Raw genomic sequence first — 18,028 nt, 5'->3', positions numbered from 1 at the left:
AAGAGAGAAATATAAGAGAAATTGTATGGAACCCACCTCTTACATTCTAATTTAATTTAAATTTCTTCCATTTTTATCCTGTCTGCCAAATACACCCTTGGTGTCGGAGAAAAACCGATGCTAAATTAAAAAAAAAAAAATTGAGGCTACATTCAACTTTAGCATTAGCCAAACGTCATGCAACACTAATTTGATTTAACCTACAATTTAACTCTAATCTTAGTATATATAAAAAAGGCCAACACTAATATCTTAGCATCAACCAAACTAACATTAACCAAAGCAACACCCAGAGCAACGTTAATTTGGCTACATGAAATTAGTGTCAGCGTAACCACTGCAACCTATATTTTTTTAAATTATTTATTTATTGTTGTTATATTAACAGACATGAACATATAAATTAAATTGTAAAAAAAAAAAAACACAACAAAAACATGATAAAATTAATACAAAAAGTGATAATGTCCCTAGTCAGGCTTCACCATCCAAGAATTGGGCATCCATATGATCCTGATAAGTGATAATGCAGATGACTAGGTTTCCTACTCTTAGTACAAGTGCCTAACTGGCACTCCAGAGCCGACAAGGGCTCCATCACAGCGCGCATGTGCTACTTCAAGGAAGCAGTCATCTCCTCATTAGCCTTAGGGCTTGTTTGGGTAAGTTTATTTAGAAACACTTCTAAGAGAAGAAAATAGGAAGAAAAAGATGAGATGAACTTCTCCATAGGTTAAAATAGTTTTCCATTAGCTAGCCATTAGCTAATTTGTAGAAGCTCTCTCATATAACTTCTGTAAAAGATGAGGGAACATCTAAGAATTAATTAATGATTAGCTAAAGGGGAGCTCTCTTTAGCCTATGGAGAAATTTATTTCATTTTTTTTCTTCTTATTTTTTCTCCTAGAAGTGTTTCTAGAGAAAACTTACCCAAACAGGTCCTTAGTCCTCTCCTTAACAGTCACAACCTCTTCCCTAACTCTAGGGGCCCTCTTGTCGTCACTGCTTAATGAAGCAGCTAAGACTCCTGAGTGAGTGATATCACATCAAGACAAAGGTTCGCAGACAAATTTTCGGTGTTGTAAACCTCCTGATCTCGACTATTGCCACTAGCAACATCCAGCCACAAGCCAAGCTTGGCTAACCTATCGACATCCTGCTTCCCACTTGTGGAGGTCTCGCCAATTTGCATACGTATCTGGCTAAGATACTATTGAAAGTCCTCCAGTTCAAAAGAAAATATAACAATAAAATACTTATTTTGTTTGATAACCAAGTTGTATAAATAGAACATATATATCGACAACTTACATATGTCCTTTGAGAGTGAATATCAACCCCATTGCCAGACATTTTCTCGTGGGTGGCCAAGAAATCAGGGTCCATAAATCACCCAACACATCAAACCTTATCAATGTCCTTCTGGATGTGCCTCTGATCCAAATGAGCAGAGTCACGGTCCTTCTGCTTCTCCTACTGCCTCTCTTCCTCGTGTAGAATATTTGTTTCCAATTGCCTATTTGATATCTGTAGAAGATTTAAACATCGAATATTCCTAAATTACAGCTTAACTAGATAACATAAACCAAACCCTGCAAATTAACTTTGCCCATCTTCTTGAGGGACTAGTTGGTGGCTAGGTTTCTAATATTTTCTTTGCCCATTTCTTGTAGGCATTTGTTTCCTTTAGCTCTCCTACAGACATGGAAAAAGGAGGAAAATAAGCATAATAAATTGTTGAACAACACAAGAATTTTTTTTTGCCTATATTAATATGCTGAATCTCCTTAAATAAAAAACAACTGAATGGACTCCCCATTACCTTATGGACTGAGATCTATACCACACATTCAAAATTCTCTCTCTTTTTTAACAGTGAAGCCTGCATGTAGATCAAATGTCTGATTAAAATTTGGAGTTAAAATAGCTAGTAATGTTCTTACCGGCAGCTAAAGTTTCAAGCTTTATCAAGAATATCCTTGAATCAGTGTGAGTCAAGTTTAGGATCTGAACAAAAGCACTGAACAGAATAGTCTACAAAGTCAAGTTACTCCAGATATCAAGCCTAAATCTTTTACCCAACAAAAGATTCTTCCTCATCACAATGTTTTTACCTATTCATATTACCCTTGCACTTCTTGTACAGACCGATCAAATAATTTTTCTGTGTCAGATCCCCTATAGTTTGCTTCAAACTCCACAATATCAGCTTCTGTGACCTATTAGTGTATATTACAAAACTACACAAATGAAAACATGTATACCACAATGCAAAGTTTAATGAATTTCACATAAAAATGAATGATTGTTCAAAATAGCTTGTTATTGAGAAGAAAAAACGCACATTTCCATCACAGTATTGTATTTTGTATAGTAATCATTGAGAAAATCCATTTTATGTGTTCACAGTGTATTTCCCAATATAGATATACCAAAAAGAAGCCCAAATAACACATAAGAATGGACTCATAGTCAGTGACATTTACCTTTGATGTTGCCCAAAGCCCTATACTAATGAAGAAAGGCAGTAGTAAGCAGTTGAAGTTCAACAATAAGCCCAAAATCCCTAACGAGGTTCCATTGCTCACCCACCCAGAACTTTGAAAACCACTACTACAAAACTCATCTCCCTTTTAACCCCTCCTAGCACCCCCTTCAAGTAGAAAATACCCAAACTTAGGTCACTTTAACCTTCACTTAGACAAGATAAATATTGAAAATTATATGCCTGGATGCTAAAAACTATTTTTCTGCAAGAATAGGAATATCTTGCATATCACATCATAGTCTATGGCCGAGTCTATTCAAAGCTGAATTCTGTATTGAACCTTCACCACCACATTAGGCTCATGCTTACACATTTACAAGCACCTATAACTTGTAAGTCTTAGGTTCTGATCCAGCTGCAGCCAGGTTGCTTTATTGTTCCAAATTCTCTCATCATCTCTCTCAGATTAGCTGCTTCTTCCCACTGGCCTGCTGCTGCACAGATATTTGATAAAAGCACATAAACTGATGGGTTGTTATGGTCTCTTTCCAGGATAAGTCTAGCAACTGTTCTTCCAAGTCCTAAATTTCCATGAGCTGCACAAGCACTGAACAATGACCAGCATATATTGGAATGTGCTCCAAAGTATCCACTTTTAATCACTCTCTCTGCCTCATCAAGGTATCCACTGCGACCCAACAGATCAACTATGCAAGAAAAATGATCCACACTTGGCACAAATCCATAAACTTTCACCATTGTATCAAAAATACGGATACCATCATCGACCAAACCTGCATGGCTGCAAGCAGAAAGAACTGAAGTAAAGGTAGCTTGGTCTGGTTTGATTCCAGGTGAGGTTTGCATTGCCTCAAAACAGCACACGGCTTCTTCGCCTCGTCCATGTTGTGCATAAGCAGATATTATAGCATTCCAAGTGATTGTATCTCTTTCCACCATTGCATCAAATACTCTCAAAGCCTTGTCTAAAGATCCACATTTGGCATACATTGTGACCAGGGCATTACCCAAAGAAACTTCTGAAGAAAAACCATGTCTTAGAATGTAACCATGAACCTGTTTCCCATGACTCATGGCTGACATGCTAGAACAAATACTCAAAACAAGACTGAGGGAATAGGCATTTGGCTTGACTTGTGTACTAAGTAATGCAGAGAACTGCTCTAACCCTTGCAACGGGTGTCCATTCATAAGAAACCCAGATATGATACTGTTCCAAGATATCAAACTTTTATAGGGGACACCAGAGAAGATTTGAAATGCACGCTTTATCTTCCCATGTCTGCAGTATGCAGAAACTAGCGCATTCAAAACTTCAATTTTCACAAGCCCACTTTTGCACAAAAGAGAGTGGATCATCTCCACAACTTGCAAAGAATCTGTAGCAGCCAGCAAACTTCCATAGGTAAACTCATCTGGTTCAATTCCTTCCCTCCTCATTTTCAAATAGCTCAACATTGCTTCTTCCTCAAGATTCTCTTGCAAAAACATTGAAACCATTATGTTCCATGAAACAACATCCCTTTCTTCCATTCCCTCAAAAATATTTTGAACTTCGATAACCTCCCCAAACCCAGAATACATAGTCATCATTGCATTGTTCACAGCAACACAACCAACAAAACCCATCTTTATAGCTTGCGACTGTGCTTGACAACCAGCTCTTAAACTTGAACAAGAACTCATGACACTCACAAAGGTAACCTCCGTTGGGTCAAAACAACCCTTTTGCATGTCTCTGAAGATCAAGAATGCATCTTCACTTCTCTCCACACTTGCAAAACCATCTATCATAGCATTATATGAAACATAATCACGCGAGCCACCTTCTTCTGCTTCTTCAAACACCTCACAAGCGTCCACCACACACCCACACTTAAAATACATAGTGATCAGAGAATTAACCACAGAAGTCCAACCCAAAAACCCACTTTTGATGACCACCGAATGAACGTGCCTTCCATAATCAAAAAGCTCCAAAGAGCACAAACTCAACATCGTGGCAAAAGTGTACTTATCAGCCTTAACACCCATTTTGTTCATGTCCCTGAAACACAATATTTTCAGTCAATTAAAATCACGGCATGTCACATTTTTCCAATTTTTTTTTTTATCAGTAAATAAATTGTTTTTGTACAAGACCATAGGATATATATATACCGTTATCCCTTATGGGAGACAATCCTACCCAGATCGAGTAGGACCACTATGAGCTCAAAGTATTTAATGTGGCTTCATATCTAGGATCGAATTCAAGGTTACTGGTTATGCTGAAACAACTCCATGTCAATTGATCCATGTGTTAGGTGGTAATTAAGAGGAATAATCGTTAATAGAACAGGTAAACTACAATTTGGCACCTAAAGTGAGTAAGGAAAGCGTAAATAATTTTAGTTGGTAATGAGAAAATTAATGGTTTGTATTTCAACACATTCATGATGTGCAATCTACTATTAATTTTCTCATGAACAACTAATATTTTTTACTTTACTCTTAGAGTAGTTGAATCTAAGATAATAATGGCTGTGATGGAATACCGATTCATGTAGATTATTTTCTATATATTATTACTCTCAAATTGCCAATCAATCAAAAATCAAGTTAGGTATAACTTTTAGGTGTTAAAATAAAAGCTTATCATTTTTTTGTTGGTCTTGTGCTAGAGACTATTCTCGCTCGCATGCGTGGCTGCCGCTGACCCAAGGATATCATTGATAAGTTATGATTGGATGGCAGAATAAAAACTCTTTACTTACACTTTTACTTTTTATTATGAGCCATTTATTTATAGTACTTATTTTTTCCCGCTAAAAGGACAAATTTGATCACCTGAACAAGCCAAAAGCAAAATCCCGATTCCCTTTCTCCGCGCACCCGGTTATAACGGCGTTCCAAACCGCGATGTGTCCCTTGGGAATTCCATCGAACACTTTCAGGGCATGTTCAACGCTATCTAGTTTGGCGCAAGCGGAGAGCAGCGTGGTCCAGGAATACGCGTCGGGGCAATCGATTTCCTGAAACGTGAGTTTGACGGAGGCGAGGTCGCGATGGGCCTTGGCGTAGAGCGAGAGGAGGGAGTTGGCGACGTGGGAGTGGGCCCCGAGCCCGGTCCGGACGGCGAGGGCGTGGAGCTGGGCCCCGAAGGCGGCGCGGCGCGCGTTGGCGGCGGCGGTTATGGCCGTGGAGAGGATGTAGTGGTCGGGGGTGAAGGAGGAGTGGGCGTGGACAAAGAGTTTGAGGGATTGGGTGTGTTGGTTGGAGCGAGCCAGGGCTGCGAGCATGTGGTTCAGCTTGATGTGGGGTTCTTTGTAGTAACAACAAAGCTTCATTTATCATTGCTTAGAGTCAGGGATAGTGCAGGGTTTTAGGTGTCCGTAGGTTTGAGGTTTGAATCAGAAGGGGGCCTACTAGAGAAGTGGAGTTTTATTTTATTTTTAATTAGTTACTTTTGTCAATAAAGGTGTATTTAGTTCACAAATGAATGAAAGATAAAAAATATAAAATTTAGTTTTGATACCACAAATACTAAGTGATATACAAGGACAAATTTATAAATTTAGCACTGAGATGATTGTCAATGTTGTCATTTTTAGTTGTTGGGCATATTTATTATATAATATATTTTTTTACTTTTCCTCCTTACATAGAAATATGTTCCTACAAGATGAAAGTACAAAATTTAGTCTCAGAAAATTTAAAAAGTGTGATAAATATATCCTAACATTAATAGTAGATTGGAACTAATTATTATAATTTGAAAAAATTTATCCTGAGTGTGACCATTTTATTTTTACAAACTAGTAAATTAAATTAAGTCTAAAAGAAAAAAATACTAGTTTTATAAACTAGTAAATAACTTTTTTATACTCTGATGCTTGATGAAAAGTTTAAGTAAAAAAAATGTTTATTGTAAAATATTATAGTTAAATTAGATCCATGAATAATTTTTAGTAAAAATTATAATTGCAATGACACTTTTAATTTGTAATAAACAATCACCTCCTTTCGAATGATTTTTTTTAAGATTATGATTTTTTAAATGATCAGTCAATAAAAAATAATTTTGTATGATTTAAAAAATAATTTAAAGATCAACAAACTTTTATTATTATAATTTGTAATTTGATGTCATTTCATATACTAATAGATATTCATATTTTATTATTAAAAAAATAATTAAATAAATAATATTTGATTAAATAGAAATAATGATTTTCTTATCGTTTTACGGTAAAAATTTTTTTTTCTGAGTTGATAGCATTTATTCAAGAATTAACAACCAAATGATTAATTTTTTTTTGTAGTTGAAGAAAAGTAAGAAAAATTCGTCAAAAAAATAAAAATTCACTTTCATGGGTAATATTTTATGCATGTTTCAACCGTTGATGAAGCTTGAAAAAAAAAAGGTAATTTTTTTTTTCATTAAGTAGATGTCATTTTTTTTCCATCATGTTAGTAGAGTAATAAAATCCTATTATATGTAAGAATGGTAAAAAAAGGTAAATTTAAATTTTTTTATAAGATTAAATATTTTTTTTCATCCATGTAATTTAGCATTTTTTTATTTTTATCTTTGCAAAAAAAATTATTCTTTTTAGTCTTTGGAAAATGTGTTTGAACGGTAAAAAATACTTTTTAAAGAGTTTTAAGGATGAAAAATAAAATAAAAATATATTTTACAAGGATAAAAAAAAATTGGAGGGACAAAAATGAAAATAAGCTATAGATTTCAAGGACAAAAAATTTATTTAAGTCTTTTTTATTTTATTAAGTTATATATGGGTTCCTATATCATTTCAAAAATTAATTTTTGAATATTTATTATTTTAACTAATTTTGCCTTAGAGGATACGCTCCATTAATGGATTATCACAAACAATTTTATCGTTCCATAATTGCTTAAACATATTAAATACTTGTGAAATTAATGTAAAAGTATAAAATTAATATGTATTTAAGGAAAATAATTTATTTAAACATTTTGATCTAATTTTAACTAGATTATTTCAATCTGATAAATATTAGTATCCACCAAAGCTAGTATGTGTAGTAAATCATTAAATTACTGGTTTACAACCACTTTAAATTTAGTAAATATAGTTATTTATGTTATTAAATTTTTTTATCTTAAGAATCGAAGGTAAATATGAAAGAGTTTAACTCTTGATATTTATCACTAAATTGTAACATGTTAAGATAATAATGTATTTTAAACTAAATTAATGATACATGCACTTGTACTCAATGACTTTTTTTAATACATTTTAAACAATCATTTTTAAAATAATATTATTTTATTGTTTGGATAAGATAAATGGAGAGCATCACACAAGACTCATGAAAAAGTTAAGAAAAAATTCAAAATTTTTAATAGATGTCTGACATGTTAAGTTTGAAAAATATTAAAAATTCACAAAAGAGTAAAATCTACACACATTAATAATATTTTTAAATATTGTACACGTCAAATTTGTTTCATTTATTTGAAATATTTTAATGCATGCATATGTACAACTAAGAATCAAAGGGGTCTAGCTCAAATTATTAAACAAGATATGTGAGTTAATGTAAATTTCATGATACCTGTCTTCGATTACTATGGAGAAAACATAGACAATTAAGGATATGATGGACAAAACTAGCTGAAGAGCTAGTTGTTAATGGAAAGTTTTCCGTTACCTTATTAAATCATAAGTGTTTGATAAATTAATAAAAAAAATATAAAATGACATATTTGAAAAAGGTAATGAGAAAATTCAATAAATAGTAAGCCATGTCTCAAATATGTAGCTAAGAAGGTATTTGCATTTAATGTGTAACTTTTTAATGAAAGAAAATAAATATTTAATAATGAAAATTAAATTTACTATTATGAAATAAATGCTAAAATTAATTCAATTATAAATGAAATTGTCCATGTTGAGCACCCAAGACATGTCTAGAAATCACTTCTTTTTTAAATGTGTACTCCTCGAGTTTTTTTTTATCTATCTTTTACTATCTTTATGTTTTGTTACAAAAAAGATCTCTATGTTAAAATCAAGAAATACTATAAATTTTCTTGATTACAATAAAATAATTGTGGGATTTCCTACTTTACTCGTTTACTTCTTGACTTTACAATAAATGTATGTGCAAATTATTTAAATATTAGGAGACAAATAAGATTATAATTGATAAATGATTAATTTATGAGATCATAAAATTTACAAACAATAAATAAATAAAAACAAAAAGTTCCCAAAAATTCGACAGCCAGAAAAGAAGGGAGTAACAAACTGAATAGAAAGAGGGTTTAATTTTTTTTACTGTCCATCATTAATTAAGCAATGAGATGGAATTTTAATCTAAAATATTTGTTATAAATTTTGAAAGAAGTTATAGAAAAGCATTTAATAATTTTCTTAAAATGATTTTAAAATGTTATAAAAAAAAGGTGAATGGATTCTCTCATGCATGTTGAATTTTCACATAATCATATCATGTGAAAAATTTGTATCTATCTCTCTCTTAAAAATGAATAAGAAAACCTTATATTAAATTTTGTATGCATTTTAAAAATGTAAAAATAGATAAAGTTTGAACATGATCATATAAAACTTTAACATAAAAGATTTATTCTCCACAATAGAAAAAAAATAAAAATAAGCTATATACTAATAGTGCAAAATAATTTTTCATTATTATTAATTACAAACTATCATGTATGGCAAATTTTTTTACTTTAATAAAAATTATCTTAAAAGTTATATAACAATAATTTTTAATTAATTGATAAAATAAAAGTTTTTATCTAATGAACTCATAAAAAATGACTTAGTATAAAAGTTATTGATACATAAAAGGACAAAACTTTATCCAGCATACCATATAGAGAGAAAGAGAGAGAAATAATGTAATCGAGCTAGTCAAGCATGGTTATTTTAGCTCACCTCATTTGCTCAAAACAGATCTAAAAGAATTTGAACTCCACAAAAGATATCTTCTTTTTCATAAATGGTATAAGGGTATCGCGTAAAAACATGGTCTATATTTACTTCTAAGATTGTTAGGGGTAAAAATGACCATGTCCATAAGCCATAGCCTTATATTATTTATATTTACATATAAGAAAAAAAAACAGTAAAATCTAAAGGACAAATAGTTAAGAAAGTTGTTCATTAGCTGCAAATATCATTCCCTCCTCAAGTGCAAGCTTCTTGCGTAGCCGTTGTTGGTGCTCAGAAAATCCCAAAAACAAATCCCTCTTAATACTAGCTATTTTGAATTCTTTAATTCTTGAATGTACAACCTTCAAATTGTTGCTCGTTCCCCTCTTTCTTTTCTGCAAAAAAGAAAATCAATATCAAAGAAAACATGGATGAAGTCCTAAGGATGCCATGTACATATGTATTTCTAAAGATATAGTATTTATATTCCATCAAACATACATTGACTGTTGATTACATGTAATAGACTTTTTATAACATGGTTGCCCCAAATCACAATTAAAAAGCACAACTACCAATCTTTCAGAGTCCTTTGGTTAATTTGTCTTGTCTCCTTATGTGGTGGGGTTTTGTTTAATAATATTATACTTTTGTCTTCCAAAAAAAACTTATGACTGATCCTCTTTTCATTAATCCTATTTTGTATGTTATTGTATAAAAGATCATGGGTTCTCCACCTGCCTCCACTCCTCCTCCTCCTCCTCCTTCTCCTCCTCCTCCTCCTCCTACTTCGGACGCATCGACTTCGACGTCTATCGTGAAGCGGACACGCAAAGCCTCACATCTACGATCGTTGTCCACTAGACCACCTGGTGTTGAGAGACCAGTGGTGCATGTTGATCCTACTACTGGGAAGGCCGACGGTCCCCACAGGAAGAAATTAAGAACATATTTAGGGATTGTGGCACGTGATAAGGTGGACATCACCTACGAGAACTGGAAGGAGGTCCCTACTGCTCAGAAGGACCTGATTTGGGAGGATATTCAGGTATTTCTCTTTTCTTATTTGATTTTGTGTAATTAATAGCCAAAAAATACATTATTGTAACAAATAAACTTTGTTTCATGTTGTCAGGCGGAATTTGATATCCCAGAGGCTTCTGACAGTAGGATGAAAAGGAAGTTACTACAGACCGTGAGGGAGAGATGGAGGCAGTTTAAATCAGACCTCACGAGGAAATGGGCCCTTGCAGCGATCAGGACGGTGTCGAGGACACTGTCTGTGACAAATACGATATCAGCAAGGAAAAGTGGGTCCAGTTTTGCCAGACTCGTAGAGACCCTCCTTGGGAGGTATGTTCCTTGCCATTTAAGTTGTTTTTCATATTAAACATGATGTTGTTATACTTCATTCTACCCATTTCAAACATTATTGTTTAATTTTTCCAGGATGTGCGCATCAAGGCACAAGCCATCCAGAAGCAGAATACTGCCCCCCACGTTTTGTCTCGTGGGGGTTATGATTATTTGGAGCAGAAGCTCCTGGCTGAGAAGACAAAGAAGAAGCTACAGGAAGCTGCACAGTCAGGAAGCGTTGATGGTGTTATCGATCCTCCATCCCCGATCAGACGCCACGTGAAGTGGAAGATGGCCTGCACGAAGAAGACAAGGGAGATGACGACTGAGGCCGCAAAGGAAATCGCTGAGAAGATTGTAAGTCATTTTCAACTAACCATTACAATTATGTTTGAATATTTTGAGAATGCCATGTACCATTGTGTGTTTTCTATGCAGGATTCGTTTGAGGAGTAGGCCACACAGGGATCGTTCGTCCCCCATGGACATCAGGATGTTCTGGCCGCTGCTATTGGACGTCCAGAGCACCTTGGACGTGTCCGTGCTGTTGGAGCCGGTGTCACCATCAAGCAATACTTTGGATCGGCTCCATGGACGTCCCGCAGCGCTTCCTCCCTGCCTTCTGACGAATTACAGCAGCTGACCCAGCAGATCAGGGACCAGCTAGAGGAGTCCATCATAGAGAAAGTGACAAGGCAGGTCATGGCATCCTTCAGCCAGCTTCAGTCGCAGATGTAATCTCAAGGACTTGCAGTGCCTCCTGAGCCTCTGGTTGGTCCTGGTCCCTCCGGTCCTCGAGTGAGCACAAAGGGGAGTTGTGTTGATCCTTCAGGAAACGATCCTGAGATGGGTGACTCTGACAGGTGTGGCTTGTACATAGAAGCAGATCCTGCCCGCCTGGTTGCCATGGGGAGAGTTTATGAGGGATCCACTCTTGTTCATAACACTCCTTTGTTGCCTGGCCAAGTAAAGGTGAGTGTGGAGGAGGTTAAAGATGCAGATGCTCCAGTTCCTGTACCCACTGATGAGGTTTCCTTAGTGGGGCAGGCACTTCACACCTTCCTTGCTTGACCGACACATCTGGTCAAGTCTTTATCACAGCAAGTACTTATTGTCCTTACTATATGTTTCTTATTTTTAAATTAATTCATTAAGCGTGCCTCAAATTTGGCTATTTAACTTTGTTTCACGAACAGGTAGCTGTGTCTCTGCCAAAACCACCTCCGAAGCCCGATCCGGAGGTCGATGATCCGCTTTATCTGATGACATTGACCATCCCAGAGCTTTTCTTGAGGCCTTATCAGGTTAGATAGGATGCCACCGTGTTCGGGGTCGTTAATCCAGATTTCCCCCTGTACATAAAGCACGAAGACCTCTCCGAAATCGTACACGGTGGTCAATGTCTCAGCATATCAGTGTTACAGTTGTGGATTCTGTAAGTCTTTATATAAAAGGCTTTTATTTACCTAAGTTATGACTTTCAATTCATAAATATTTAACTTTGACTTAACATAAACAGGCATCTCACTGAAACATGTATGCGAGCGGGGAATTCTAATATCTATGGATTCCTCGAGTCACAGTCCATTCAGAGGTCTGGGCAATCGCAGTTTGAATCTGAAAGTTACATAAAGAGTTGGATGCAGAGTTCACAATGCGATGTGTATCTTGGAGCCTACCTAAATGGGTAAGTCACACAATAACAAAATTTAATTAATGTTTACTAATGTACTAACCCATTTTAGGTTCCACTGCAGCGGACACTGGCAGATGGTGGTCATCCTACCCAAGGAACACTTAGTTGTCTGATTTTGTTCATTGCATAACAGGCCAGACAACTACCTTAAGGGGATTATTAATAGGTTAGTGTTCTTTTCAATACATTTGCATTGTAATACCTCAACGTACAACACCAATTTTTAATTGTTACTCATATGAAACAGTGCTATCAAGGGTCTTGATGATGCTCCACAGCCTAAATCAAAGGCTCTTACTAGGTGGATTGTCGTCAAGGTACGTCATTTACATAAAACTTCCATTTATATATATTTCTTTATGTGTCTGTACACTAGTTGTTTAATTAATTTACAAATTTCATTATGTATTTAGTGTAATAGACAAAAAGGAACTACTGAGTGCGGCTACTATGTGATGCACTGGATGTCCACCATCATTTTAGGAACTTTTAGAAATAATTGGGAAGTGGTAAGTTTATTTCAAAGAAAATCGATTTATTTATAATTTGTATTACATTATTAACTTATTATGATTTATTTCATCATGCATTATTTTAACGATCCTAGACCATTGGAGCCAGAGAGATTAAAAGCATTGCGGATCCAGTGGGCACAGTTTTATCTCCGAGTTAGAGATCAGGCCTAGGATTTAGGGACATTTTTTTAACATTTTTGACATTTTCTATGTAACATGAACATTGAATTCGTTTGATGATTGTTCTTTATAATAAATCAATTATTTGATGTTTATTATCATTAAAACTGCTTGAAAGCAGAATAAAATGTTTATTTGCTGTGAATTGGGCCTCCTGAAATTGCATTTGACAGGTACAATTTTGGGTTTACTGTAAAAATAGAAAGTATATATAAAAAAAAAATACTTGAAAACATCGGTTATTAACAAAAACCGATGTTAATATCATAACCAACATCGGTTATAATAGAAAACCGATGTTAACGTTGTATATTAACATCGGTTATTTGAGTATAACCGATGTCAGCGTTTGTATTTTAACATCGGTTATCTGTAGATAACCGATGCCAACTATTGTACATTAACATCGGTTAATTATAAATAACCGATGTGAATATTTGAATATTAACATTGGTTATGTACACATAATCGATGTTATACACAAAGAACTACACCAAATAAGTGTATGCATCATCAACATTGACATCGGTTTTCTAGCAAAACCGATGTTAAGGGCATATATTAACATCATTTTTTTTAGAAAATCGATGTTAAACTAACATATTAACATCAGTTTTACTGGAAAACAGATGTCAACGTTCATCATGCGTACACTTTTTTTGCTGTTGTTCATTGTGTTTAACATCGGGTATTTAGAGAACCGATATTGTCATATGTATGTTAACATCGGTTCTCCAAAACCGATGTTAACATTCATACATTCAACATCGTCACTTTCAACATTGGTTTTAGAACCGATGTAGAATGTTATAAATAATCGATGTTGAAAGTGTATTTTCTAATAGTGTATCTATGTGGAGCACCCAAGCCATATCGAATAACTGGAGCCAAATTTCAGAGACATGTTACGTAACAATATATGTTCAAAGTGAGGCAACCAGATTTTGGAGAGGGGATCAAGCAAATTAATTCTAAAACTTCATTGCATTGATGTTTACTCTTTTTTTTTGGGTTTAGTGGTGATGAGTGGAAAATTATGCAATTTAATAATCAAGCATGATGATCTCCTGGTCCATTTTTAAACCTCAGCATTAGGATAAAAAATATTTATTATATTAAAAAATTAGAGTTATTTGAATGAAATGAAGTGAAAGAAAGAGGAAAAATAAGTTGGAAGTTGTGACTCACAGCAAGCAAAAGGACATATCAAGAGGGATGATTAGAACTTCAAATTCTGCTCTCTGGAATAGCGAAAGAAACAAAACTTTTAAAAAGACAATCAATTATGAAAGCAGAAACACAAGAGCAAAAGAAACCAAATTAGGCACTAATCAAAACCCAAGTATGATTTCCCGAGCACTTCTATCAAGAGAAGGTGTCCCTAAAAAAAGAAATAAAAACATTGTTGTATTTGCTTAAAGAAATTGAATAAACATATTCTAACATAGTCATATATAGATGAATTCTAACAGTGCTACAACAATTTCTTTAAACATATAAACTTGGCAGAAACTTCTCTTTGTAAAAGAAAAACAAGAACCTAGATGAAAAAGTAGAACGAAAACTTACCGAAGCCCTGACAAGGAAGCCGAAGAGAGAACAAGAAGAGCGATTGAGAGAAATAGAAGGGGAAGTAGGTAAAGAAAATTGGAGGAATTGAGAATGGAGGAAAGGGAAGAAAAAGAAGATGGGTATTTGGGAGAGAACATAATGTTAGGGTTGGAAGATATGAGAGAGGTAGAAGGAGTTAAGTAGATGACTGAGGAGGACTAGGGTTGGGTTGTTTTTGTTTGGGGGAAATTTAATTTTTCGACGGACACACATTCCATGGGAAAAATCTGTGGAAAAATTATAATTTTTGATGGAAACATAGTCCATTGGTAATTTCCATTGGTATTTCAAAAAATTTCGACGAAATATAATCCTTCGGTAAATTCCATTGAAAATTTTAATATTTTCGACAGATTATTTTCTGTGAAAAATATTCTGTTGAAAATAACATTTTTTCTTGCAGTGTACCAAAGACATGAAACAACTTCTTGAGGCTCATCAAATGATCATGGAATCCAAAATTGGACACAAAATGAAGTCCTAATTCTAGGGCCAGAACATGTTCAAGAAAGTCAATTTCCATCAAACTTAATAGCATGGGATGAAGTACCTCAACAAAGTATCACAAAAAATCACACACAAACCTGGTTGGTCTCTTAGAAAATTAGCACTATACAATTTAAATGTCTTTCTTCTTAATCTTAGCTACATTTTTTATTTCCTATAATTTTGACATAGGGTGGTTGCCTCCAAGAAAATTGAGTTCGAAGTTAAAGAACCAGCAAAACAAAAATGATATCGTAAACTGAATTCAAAGAAAATGACCTCTGCGTATCGTGGAGTTACAAAGTATGTTTCTTTTATGATATATATATATATATATATATATATATAAGTAATTATTTGATGCTTTTCTTCCAAAAATTTCTCATAACAATGTATGATATAATTCATTTTGATACAGGTGTAAGGGAAAGGGACATTTCGAATCCTTTGTATGGGATAAGGACCCCAGAACAACCAGAAAGAAAGGAAAAACAAGTTAAAATATGCAGTTTTTCACTTTTCTTCTTTTTTTTTTGTCCCTTACATGTTACTAATATTTTTGTGTCCTCTTGTAAGCTCAGATCTTTTTTAAAAACTATAATAGTTTGTATTGGTAAGTATATAAGCTCTTTTGTATTTAATTTTGGATATGTCATATTATAAATTTGACGTGCTAATTGGAAAGAAAAAAGTATAGGAAAAGAGAGTTTGGAAGAGGAGAAAGAGATAGAATATGAAAACGGGACTAAATTTTAAGATAAATATGTAAAAAAAAAGAACAAGATTAATATTTTGAGAAAAGATGTGTTTTTTATTATAATTTATTAATGACTTAATTAAGTTTTTCATATCTGAAATATAGATTGTTTTCAAAAAATTATTTAACATTCATTCCCCCCCCCCCCCCAAATACCTGGTAAATTTTTGCGTTTCATTTTAGTACATGTCGTTAGTTGTCTTCTGTTAAGTGACGATGTGATAGACGAAGTATCAATGACGTGTTGGTGACAAGACATGATGATGTGACACTCAGTCTGTCACGTCACCGTTTAATGGAAGGTGATTAACGACAGATAGTAAAATGAACTTTTTTTTCCAGGTACTTGGTTGAAAAAAAATGAATTTTTAGGTAGTAACCTGAAAATTATCTATTTTCTAGGTACGAAAAACTTGATTAAGTCGTATATAATTGGTATTTTGCGGCCTATGATAAATATACACATGTAACATGTTATGTTTTTCCCCACTCTTCCTTTACTATTCTTTTGATTCTCTTTTATCTTTGTCATATTAAATGTACGCATCTTAACTCTTTAATTTCACCTTTAATACTATCTTATTAATCTAGTTCAGTTGATTAAACATGATAAATTGATAGGTGAGCTATTGTAAATTTCAAATAGTTTTTTTTTAAATTCCTACTAATAAAAAATATCTTATTAATTTAATATATATTATTATTTTGAATGAGGAATTATCTTAAAAAAATAAATAAAATAAAATAAATTACATATATGTTTATCGAGTTATTTTAATTAATTTTTAGTTTTTTGACAAGTTTACAAATATTTGATCAAATAAAAGTGTTTGAGAAACAATTTTTTCTTATTAACTTATAAGATTTGCTTTTAAACATAACTTAACTTTACGATTACCATTTTTATTTTTATTTTCAATAAAATAATAAAATTTATCATTTTATCTGAAATTAAATTAATTATTTTGATAAAACTCCTTCTTATCATTTGTTAATTAAAAATTGTTTTTCAGATTGACTTAATTAAGTTTTTCATACCTGGAAAATAGATAATTTTCACATTACTATTTAAAAATTCATTTTTTAAACCAAGTACCTGAAAAAAAAAATTAGTTTCATTTCACTACTTGCTGTTAGTCGTCTTCCATTAAGTGATAATGTGACAGACAGAGTGTCATGTCATCATGTCTTATCACCGACATGCCATCGAAGGGGGTGACATGGCAATGAGGTTTCCGTGACTAGCTGTGATGATGTGACACTCCGTCTGCCATGTCATCACTTAACGGAAGACAACTAATGACAAGTACTAAAATGAAATACATAAAATGTTCAGGTATCTAGGAAAAAAATGAATGTTAGGTAGTTTTTTGAAAATGACCTATATTTCAGCTATGAAAAACTTAATTAAGCCTTTATTAATTAAGAAAAATTAACTATTGAGTGCACATTCCATGCATCCTTTTAAAGTCAGATAGAATTTTAAAAATTAATATACAAAAAAAATTATTAGATGAGAATTTGAAATTAAATTTAGAGGTTGTTTTGCTCAAACTTACATGGATGGTTAGAGTAGCTTTGTAGGCATTGATTGAGTGAGTCTTTTAGTTGTTTGGTGATGGTAGAGTTTCATAGTTGTCTAGCGAGTGACAATTGATCACCTAGAAATACTTAACTGAAAACTCAAGTAGTTAGTTATGTGGCCAAAGAGGGAGTATTGAAGCTCAAAGACAAAGAGAGTGTATCTTGAAGATGAAGTTTTATAGGAGTTTAGAGATGCAACATGTGGGTTAGGTGACATTAGGTGAGTAGTACATCTTCTTTGAAGCTTGCTTGTTACGTCACTAAAAGAGGCATGACCTCATAAAATTTATAGGTGACTTATTGTGTTTTTGGACTACAATTCAAAATGTAGAGTTTGCATGAACAACTTTGTAAACTTAAGTTTAGTTAAAAGTAGGTTTAATGTAACTTGATTTATGCTTGAAG

At 33.4% G+C, this 18,028-nt stretch overlaps 1 protein-coding gene across 5 annotated transcripts; it reads right to left on the bottom strand.

Annotated features, from left to right (window-relative positions):
* Positions 1 to 406: 406 nt before the first annotated feature.
* On the bottom strand, positions 407 to 5,913 carry LOC114372237 (pentatricopeptide repeat-containing protein At3g49740). 5 transcript variants are annotated; one of them, XM_028329711.1, is made up of 5 exons: positions 5,339 to 5,913; positions 2,487 to 4,556; positions 1,823 to 2,219; positions 1,312 to 1,695; positions 407 to 1,222 (listed from the first exon to the last, which is right to left on the bottom strand). In XM_028329711.1, the coding sequence occupies exons 1-2, from the start codon at positions 5,836 to 5,838 to the stop codon at positions 2,888 to 2,890; spliced, it is 2,169 nt and encodes a 722-aa protein (XP_028185512.1). In that variant the 5' UTR covers positions 5,839 to 5,913; the 3' UTR covers positions 407 to 1,222; positions 1,312 to 1,695; positions 1,823 to 2,219; positions 2,487 to 2,887. The 5 variants fall into 5 exon arrangements, with proteins under 5 accessions (XP_028185512.1, XP_028185510.1, XP_028185511.1 ...); XM_028329709.1 differs by having other exon boundaries at positions 407 to 1,210; XM_028329710.1 differs by having other exon boundaries at positions 407 to 1,695; positions 1,823 to 1,882; positions 2,115 to 2,219.
* Positions 5,914 to 18,028: the final 12,115 nt, after the last annotated feature.

The sequence above is a fragment of the Glycine soja genome, chromosome 10, assembly GCF_004193775.1.
Source record: "Glycine soja cultivar W05 chromosome 10, ASM419377v2, whole genome shotgun sequence".
NCBI classification, from domain to species: Eukaryota; Viridiplantae; Streptophyta; class Magnoliopsida; order Fabales; family Fabaceae; genus Glycine; species Glycine soja.
This window is presented reverse-complemented; position numbering and strand designations above follow the sequence as displayed.

What these genes read in the sequence shown, in the direction of transcription:
- LOC114372237 (XM_028329708.1), bottom strand. Translation starts at nt 5,838, where the DNA reads ATGAAGCTTTGTTGTTACTACAAAGAACCCCACATCAAGCTGAACCAC. An exon ending in TTTGCTTTTGGCTTGTTCAG is followed by an intron (nt 4,557 to 5,338) that starts GTGATCAAATTT and finishes ATTGTGTTTCAG; the next exon opens with GGACATGAACAAAATGGGTG.